Source organism: Nuphar pumila, unplaced genomic scaffold (assembly GCF_984573655.1).
Source record: "Nuphar pumila unplaced genomic scaffold, dmNupPumi1.hap1.1 HAP1_SCAFFOLD_532, whole genome shotgun sequence".
Lineage (NCBI taxonomy): Eukaryota > Viridiplantae > Streptophyta > Magnoliopsida > Nymphaeales > Nymphaeaceae > Nuphar > Nuphar pumila.
In genome coordinates, this window is record NW_028323389.1 from 46932 (window position 1) to 53579 (window position 6648).

General features: G+C 40.1%; 1 protein-coding gene across 1 annotated transcript; it reads right to left on the bottom strand.

The window, feature by feature from the left end:
* Positions 1-3986: 3986 nt before the first annotated feature.
* LOC149810088 (UDP-glucosyl transferase 73B2-like) lies at positions 3987-5773 on the bottom strand. The gene has a single exon (XM_089994429.1). The coding sequence runs from the start codon at positions 5536-5538 to the stop codon at positions 4111-4113; it is 1428 nt and encodes a 475-aa protein (XP_089850555.1). The 5' UTR covers positions 5539-5773; the 3' UTR covers positions 3987-4110.
* Positions 5774-6648: the final 875 nt, after the last annotated feature.

Consider the following 6648-nt stretch of genomic DNA (forward strand, 5'->3'; position numbering starts at 1 on the left):
TTAACCTCCATCTTAGGTGGCGCCCCTCTCTTCTAGAGAGATCCCCTAGGGGGACACCCCCTCTCTCTCTAGAAGACTCTATAAGGAAGGCAGACTAGACAAACCTAATCCTAATTAGGTTTTTAATGATTTTTTTTAAATCAAATTCTTAATTATTATGGATAATAAACTCCTACATGAACTATGGGTTCTATCTAAAGGGTCCATGATTCAATATAAGATTCATTATTATGATCCAACATGATATACTAAACTATAGGGTGCTTCTGGAGTTAGGGATGCACATGAACTGAGCTTGGCATGTTCAAGCTCAGCTCGCCCTTGTAAAATGATGCACAGGCTCGGCTCGAGCTCAGCCTGAGCCTGAACCACTGGTGTTCAGGCTCAACTCGTGTCGAGCCCGGGCCAAGCTCATTTTGGTTTGAGTCAAGATATGCTCATTCAGGCACTAGTGATTCATGAACCAGTGTACAAGCTCATCTTGGATCATGCTTTTTTTTATGAAAAAAATATGTTTTTTTAGCCCAAAAAAATTTATTACCTTCATAACCATTGATTTTGGATCACCAGAAAAACATGTATACAGGTCATATTTCATAGATCCAAAAGCCCTATAGATCACATCTACAGTGTTAGATGTGAGAAAAAATACATAAAACTGTGATTTTTGAAAGAGTCTAACCAAACCTAACGAAAAGGGGGCCTAAGGATGCATTACTCTCTCTCTCTCTCTCTCTCTCTCTCTCTCTCTCTCTCTCTCTCTCTCTCTATATATATATATATATATATATATATATATATATATATATATATATATATATATATATATATATATATATATTGCCTACACTTGGAACATGATAGGTGCATCTCAACCCAATTTTTTGGATTCTAAGTTACACTCAACCCCGTGTGTGCGTGTGCTATTGAAGGCACAAAACTATTGAGTACAAATCACTTTTTTCATATATTTTATATCTTTTTGTAGATCAGACCTTATGAATGTGATCTACAAGATTTTCGTAGTTGAAGACAAGTTATGAATCATGTGATTTTAACATGTAAGTAGGTTTCTTAAAAGCTTCAAAAATCAACGGCCCATAATGCACTAGGTTTCTTAAAAGCTTCAAAAATCAACTGCCCATAATACACTAAAGTTTGAGGTCTCAAAAATCATATGTTTATATCAAAATAACAGTCTAAGGTTTGGCCCTTAGCAAACAAAAAATGTTGAACACATATATGTGGTTAGATTGAGTCGATAAAGCTTGAACCTATGATTTTTAGCTCAATAGTTTCAAGACTTCAATGACACTAAATATTAACCCATATATATATATATATATATATATATATATATATATATATATATATATATATATATATATATATATATATATATTTGGCCCCTCTGCATAAATTTTCTAGTTTCTCCCTTGGCGATGGACTAGTGAGAAGGTAATGGTGGTGGCCCAACAAAAGGATTATGGTAGTAACTGTGGTAGTGGCGGTGGTGATCGATCAATATAGCTTCTAAGATTAATGGTGAAGCATTCATCCAGTCATTGTGGGTCTCCTCCCCTAATTTTAGGGCCACAATGACTAATGATATAACAAATCAATTACCACGATCCATGTTTAAGTAACTCCAACCTACAGTTTAAAGATCTGATAATACATGTTAAGTCAAAATAAATCTACCATCAAATTTGCACTTACGCATGGGAGGAGCAGAAGACCCAAGTATGTAGAGATCCATTCAGATTCTATTCATAGTTTAGATTTTTTTTTCTTTGGTGTTTGAATAATTCTATAATAGATATTGAATTCATGTATTTAATCCAAATCCACATTTTATTAGATTAGGATAAGTTTGTCTTTTAAGAGAGTTATTTGGTTAGGTAGTTTGCTTGAATTAGAATTAGGTAAAATATCATCTATTTATAGATGATGGTGCTATGTAGACGGACAGTTGATGATTTGAATGTTTATTATTATTATTTTATTGAATTTTTTATAATTTAATTATTTTCTTACTTACTTTTGATTTTGGCACGTAGGAATAGGGTAACTTAAGGTGTCTTGGTGAATCAAGGATTCAATTTGCATCAAAGTGCTATCCGATCAAGATCTTGATCTTATGACGATGTGAGAAAGCAGTCAAGAGGAGAACGTGACAAAAAACATGGTCAAAGCGCAGGACACAATGATGGATTTGCCAATAGAACTGATGTGTTTGAAAGCAACCATGGTGGAGATCATCAAAAGACTCTTGGAGCAGGAGTTAGGAGATTGCAAAGAGTTTTACCAATACAGTCAGAAAAAGTCAAAAAATCCAGTGACAGTGTGAATGTGGTTGAACAAGCCACTTCACACATGACGTAATTTAAGATGTTACATATTTAAAAGAAAAAAAAGGTTGGACAAAGTATAGAAAAAAATTCCATCCAACCTAATAAATAAAGTGATCCTTTAGGGCTTGTTTGGTGGGCCGTCTACGTCTACTGTGTGATTTGGGATGGTGCGACCACAAATCAAGTGGTCACCACCAAATGTTGGACGCAGTTGACCCGGTTACTGCAAGAACAGGAACCAAGGGAACAAACTTTAAAAAAAAAATAAGGCGGAGGGGGGTCTAACCCCGACCCTCTCATTCCGCCCCCTTTTCTCTCCCTCGTCGTCTTCGTTCTTTTTTTTCTTCTTCTTATGACTTTTTTTGTTTGATTTTTTTTTATTATGTTAGATCTTCTAAATAATTAAGGTTTTTTCATTGATTAGGGTTTTTATTCTTTGATTTTCATTTATTAAGGGTTTTTTCTTTGATTTTCATTGATTAGAGATTTTTTCTTTAACTTTCATTGATTAGGGCTTTGAATCAAATGTTTTTAATTAGAGCTTTTGTTATTTAATTTTACTAGGGTTTTCCTTTATTTTGATTAGGGTTTTGAATCAAATATCTTTAATCATGGTTTTAGATATTTAATTTGTTTAGGACTTATTTTCTTTAAATTTTTTATTAAGGTTTTAAATCAATTTTTTTATTAGGTCTTCTTATACTTAATTTGATTAATACTTTTTTGCATTTGATTAAGATTGTTTTTCTTTGTTCATCTTTCATTAGGGTTTGAATTACGGTTTTTTATATTTAATTGTATAGTTTATTTATAGTTTCTTTGATTTTATGGTTTTGGTTTATTTATGATTTATTTTCTTGTATTTTAGGGTTTTTTGATTGATTTATGGTCTTTGCTTTTCATTGATTAGGGTGTTTTTTTTATTTTCATTGATTAGGATTTTTTCTTTACTTTTCATTGATTAGGGTTTTTTTCTTTTGATTTTTATTAATTAAGGCTTTGAATCAAATATCTATAATTAGGGTTTTAAATATTTAATTTGATTAGGATTTGTTTCATTGATTTTCTTTGATTAGAGTTTTGAAATAAAATTCTATATTTAATTTTATTAGGGTTTGAATTAAGGTTTTTTATATTTAATTTTATGGTTTATTTGATTTTAAGGTTTATTTTTCTTGTAGTTTAGGGTTTTGGGGTTTATTTATGATTTTTTCTTTCATTTTAGGGTTTTATGATTTATTTATGGTTTTTACATTTATATATAAAAATATGAATTCTTATGTTTCTTAAATTACTCAAAATTTAAATATTTTTTTGTACTTAGATTTAATTTGAGATCCATATTTGGAGCTAAAATCTATGATTTTTGATAAATTTTCATAATTAGATCCAATATATATGGCATCCATTAAAGTATTTATATATCAAAAAATATGAATTATTTTTTTCAAATTACCTAAATTTTAAACATTTTTGAATTTTAGATCCAATCAGAGATCTATATGTGAAGTTAAAATCAACAATAAACATGTTTAAATACTCATGTAGTTGGGATCGAGTCGTAATGATCGAAGTAATCCGACCTATTATCTATGTGTGTAAGTTGTTAGCACAGCATAAAACAAACAAACATTGAAGATAAGGAACACCCACCAAACAAGTTAATCTTCTGTGAGGACAACTACAACTACTGCTACATGTTTTATTGTCGAACAGCAGCGACAGGATAACAAGGACAATGAGGGCAGAGAGTGTCCTACTCTGTGCTGAACAGATGGATGAAGGCATCGATCGAATCATAGGAGGTGGCAGGGAAGCCCTTGGAGAATATGGCCTTGACCTGCGCTGCCCGCTCCCTGACCCCAGCGTCGCCCATCAGCTTCCCAACCCCTTTTACCACGTCCTCCTTGCTCACGTCCCGCCCGCGGGCTGACCGGACCGCGAAGCCCACCCTCAGGTGGTTCACCACAAGGATGGCGGTCTGGTGCTGGTCCCCGCGGATGGGCCACGCCAGTATCGGCACCCCGTGGACGAGCGACTCCAGCGTCGAGTTCCAGCCGCAGTGTGAGACGATGCCGCCGGTCGATCGGTGGCTCAGGATCAGAAGCTGCGGAGCCCAGCCGCGTATCACCAGCCCCCTCCCTTCCACCCGCTTCTCGAACCCCTCCGGCACCAAGCCGAGCCAAGGATCACCACCCGTCGTCGGCGGGCCCCTTCTCCCGTTGGCTTGGATCACCCAGACGAACGGATGCCCAGACTCCTCCAGGCCGGCCGCCAGCTCGGCGAGCTCCGATGTACTGGGGCTAACCTCGCTCCCGAAGGACACGAAGACGACCGAACCGGGAGGCTTGGAGTCGAGCCACGCCTCCACCTCCTCCTCGGTGACCCTCGTGCTCTTCTTGGCTCGGACCGCCCCGTCTCGGAGCGGCGCGCCGGCCGATTCCCAAAGCTGGGACGGCAGGAGCGGGCCCACGCCGAAGGCCTTCTTCTTGGCCTCCCTGGCGATGCAGTCGATGAACGGGCGCTCCAGCTCGTCGCACGTGTTGAACAAGAACGCCGTCGCCCCCTCTACCTCCGGCACCCACGGCGGAAACCGGCGACCGCTCGGCGAGAAGGGCGGAGGAATTCCGCCCGGTCCGATCATCGGCGATGGCATCTGGCCTGCCGGAGGCTTGAAGATCAGATCGGCGTACGTCAGACGGAGGGTTTCAGGCAGGCCGTGGACGGAGACAGGGTCGTCGGGGTTCATGTCTTCGAGCGGCAAGTGGTAGCCGACGTACTCCAAGACGCAGGCGCAGGTGCCGTTGGTGAAGAAAGCGGCGGAGGGGACGGAGTACCGCAGGCAGACCTCGACGGCCCAGCCGACTAGGGCGTCGACGATGACGCAGACGGGCGGAGCGGCGCCTTGGGCGGTTCGCTTGGCGAGGAGCTCGGCGAAGGGCTCCGCCATGAGGCGGGAGCGGAGGAACATGTGCTGGCCCTGTGGGGCGTGGGGCAGCGAGAGCTCGGCGATGCGGACGAGCGGGTGGTCGCAGGCGGCGGAGATGTAAGCTGAGAGCTCCGACGGGACGACGACAGTGACCGTGACTCCGCGGGAGGCGAGCTGAAGGGAGAGTTGCGTGCACGGGAAGAGGTGGCCTTGGCCGTGGAAAGGGATCACCATCATCTCCATGCCTCTGTCCATCTCCCTCTCTTCTCCTTTCCCAGCAGTGAAACGAACTAATGACTGATGACGAGGGGAAGAAGGGGGGACAGCGTGCTCATGAAGCTAAGAGAGAGAGAGTGGTTGAAGGTTAGTTGGTCTGACAGGCACCGATGACGTTGACGATGAGATACGGCCCGCAGGCCGTTGACCGAAAGCTACGATCTTCTACAAGAAGCCTCCCTGTTTTTCATATTGGTTTTCTGAAAATCTCGTGATAAAATCGGGATTTCTTTTCGATATTTTTTACCACCAACCATTCATAGACGGTCACTGTTCAACTTAAAAATATAAGCTTTTCAACATCGAAGCAATTAGGGAAACGTTTTGATTTGATCTTTTGTTTGTTATAGAACAAACAAATTCCTCACAAACTGCACCAACTTTAAGGGTGCGTTTGCTTGTAACGGAATGGGAAACAAATTCCGTGGATTCTTCTGCCGCTAAAACAGAAACAGACCTCTCTCACCGGAACGCTTTTCATGAAAAAGGGGTCCAGCATGCATTTTGGCATGCTCGACGATGCAAATCGGTGGTCTCATGTTTGTTTTGACATTTTGACAGATGCATTTTCGTGAAAAAGAATAGTTTTCCGTGACAAGCAAACACCACTAATAGCCTAAAAATAAAAGAAGATTACGGCCGAGGAGTGAAGATCAAGAACCCCGCACACGAAAGCCAAGACCACATAAAATTGAGCTGTCAATCGTATATATCACGAGTTTACTTCCTTAATGACAAATATCGAAGAAATCATTAAGGGAAATATACATCTTACAAGTACTAGAGCGTCAAGACTTGTTTTTCAAACTTGATTTTTGTTCGAAATACAATCAAATTGTATAACTGGTCACCATTTCTCCCCAGTACTGTCAACTTAAATCAAGGAGAGATCTCGATGACTAAGGAAAGCTGGCTAGAGCAAGAACTCGATAATTAAGGAAAGAAAAGTCAAAATCAAGGAAGTGCTTACTGAATTAGCAAGGAAAGTATTCATGGTAAGTTAGCAAGATAAAAATCTTAGATAGGAAACTTATCAAGAAGATGATCACTTGGATAAGGCGAATGCATAATCAAATCGGAAGGCATCCA

Coding starts and splice junctions, on each gene's coding strand:
- LOC149810088 (XM_089994429.1), bottom strand. CDS start 5,538: ATGGACAGAGGCATGGAGATGATGGTGATCCCTTTCCACGGCCAAGGC.